General features: G+C 38.1%; 1 protein-coding gene across 1 annotated transcript in view; it reads right to left on the minus strand.

Moving 5' to 3' along the window:
• Positions 1 to 149: 149 nt before the first annotated feature.
• Positions 150 to 1,700, minus strand: part of LOC114891715 (RNA-binding motif protein, X chromosome-like) — an 11,549-nt gene continuing 9,998 nt past the window's right edge. The window contains exons 7-9 of the mRNA XM_029215970.1: positions 1,391 to 1,516; positions 1,192 to 1,280; positions 150 to 429 (exon numbers count right to left, since the gene is read on the minus strand). Coding sequence (XP_029071803.1) covers positions 152 to 429; positions 1,192 to 1,280; positions 1,391 to 1,516 — 493 coding nt within the window. The 3' untranslated portion in view covers positions 150 to 151. The remainder of the gene's footprint in view (positions 430 to 1,191; positions 1,281 to 1,390; positions 1,517 to 1,700) is intronic.

Raw genomic sequence — 1,700 nt, forward strand, 5'->3', positions numbered from 1 at the left:
GGAAAGTTAATATATGCCTCTTCCCCCCAAACCAACATTTTTCTTTTAGTAGTATTCAAGCATCAATTAAAGAAAACAACTTACACTTTTCCTTTGTAAAGAACATTTGGTACATAACTGAGTGTTATTTTTAATGTCTGCTTTGGCCCTCTCATTCATATTGGCTTCCCGCATGACCTCCTCTGGAAGCCCCACAACCTGAGCTACTGTATGAGTCATGAGGAGCAAGGCAGCCCCGATTCACACAGGGTGGAAACCCTGGTTGTTCTTGTCTTCCACGCTCACGACCATTTGAATAAGTATTACTTTGGCTGCTTGAGTAACCTTCCGGACCTCCTCCATATCCATCTCTTGTATTGCTATCATAGCGACTGCTTCCACCGTAAGTCACAGGGGCCCTTTGTGCTGCTGGTGCACCACGGGAGTCACCTGTGAAGTTAATGATTCATAAACTAAATTTAAACATTACAAATTTTTCTGGTATCATATAACATGACTTAAAGTGCTAAATATTTGAAAAGATAAGCTTTATCTGTCTCTGCTATGAAAATATAAACTATGTAGCAACAGTGAAGGGCTTTCACATTTATTTAAAAGAGCGAGCAATATTTTTCAGCCTAAGTAGTTTATTTTAAAGTAAATGTTATTTTCTGAAAATGGACTGAAATTCTGACCTTCATAATGCTCCTATGCTTCATACTTTTAATAGCACTCTACTGATTATTTGAAAATGTTAAAATACGGGCTTTGCTGGTGGTGCACTGGTTGAGAGTCCGCCTGCCGATGCAGGGGACATGGGTTCGGGCCCCGGTCTGGGAGGACCCAACATGCCGCAGAGCGGCTGGGACCGTGGGCCACGGCCGCTGGGCCTGCACATCCGGAGCCTGTGCTCCGCAGCGGGAGAGGCCACAATGGTGAGAGGCCCGCGTACCGGAAAAAAAAAAAAAAAAAAAAAAAAAAGAAAAATGTTAAAATAGTTTTTCTGTAATGAAAAAAAACAGATGAGACTGCCAATTTATCCTTCATAGCATTTTAAGTGAGCTATTAAGAAAATAATTCAAAGGTCTTTCATTTATCAAAAAGGCCATGCTAAACATAGTTTTACCTTTGAGGAATTGAAGTAAAATTAGAGTAAACAACGATCTGGTTAAGTCTAATTCTATGATTTACAAGCTGTAACCGGACTCTTACCGTAACTCCCATATGAATCCCTGTAACACCTTCCACTTCGATATTCAGGATAATCTTTATCACGACTTCCACCATAGCCATCACGATCACTAAATTTAAAAGAATGTCATAAATTATGTCATAAATTTAAATTATGTGTCACGATCACATAATTTAAAAGAATGTTTTTATTTGATAAAAACACCATAATTTATATTACCTATGTCCTCCAGAGGGATGATCATTCCAAGAACTTGAATGTCCATAATAACGGTATGCATTGACTCTACGCGGTGGAGTATAATCCTTGCTGTCTCGGGAGCTTGGATAAGCTCTGCTTGAATAAGTTAAATAAAGCAGATAAAATTTTAAATGCAACTTATAATATCCAGAATATATAAAGAATTCAGACAACAGAAAGACAAAAAATTTTAAACGGGCAAAGGACTTGAATATACTTTTGTTGAAAGAAGATACACAATAACCAACAAGGACATGAAAAGCTGCTCAACGTATTTATTAGGGAAATG

Source organism: Monodon monoceros, unplaced genomic scaffold (assembly GCF_005190385.1).
Source record: "Monodon monoceros isolate NGI ecotype Baffin Bay Population unplaced genomic scaffold, NGI_Narwhal_1 Contig85_ctg1, whole genome shotgun sequence".
Taxonomy (NCBI): Eukaryota; Metazoa; Chordata; class Mammalia; order Artiodactyla; family Monodontidae; genus Monodon; species Monodon monoceros.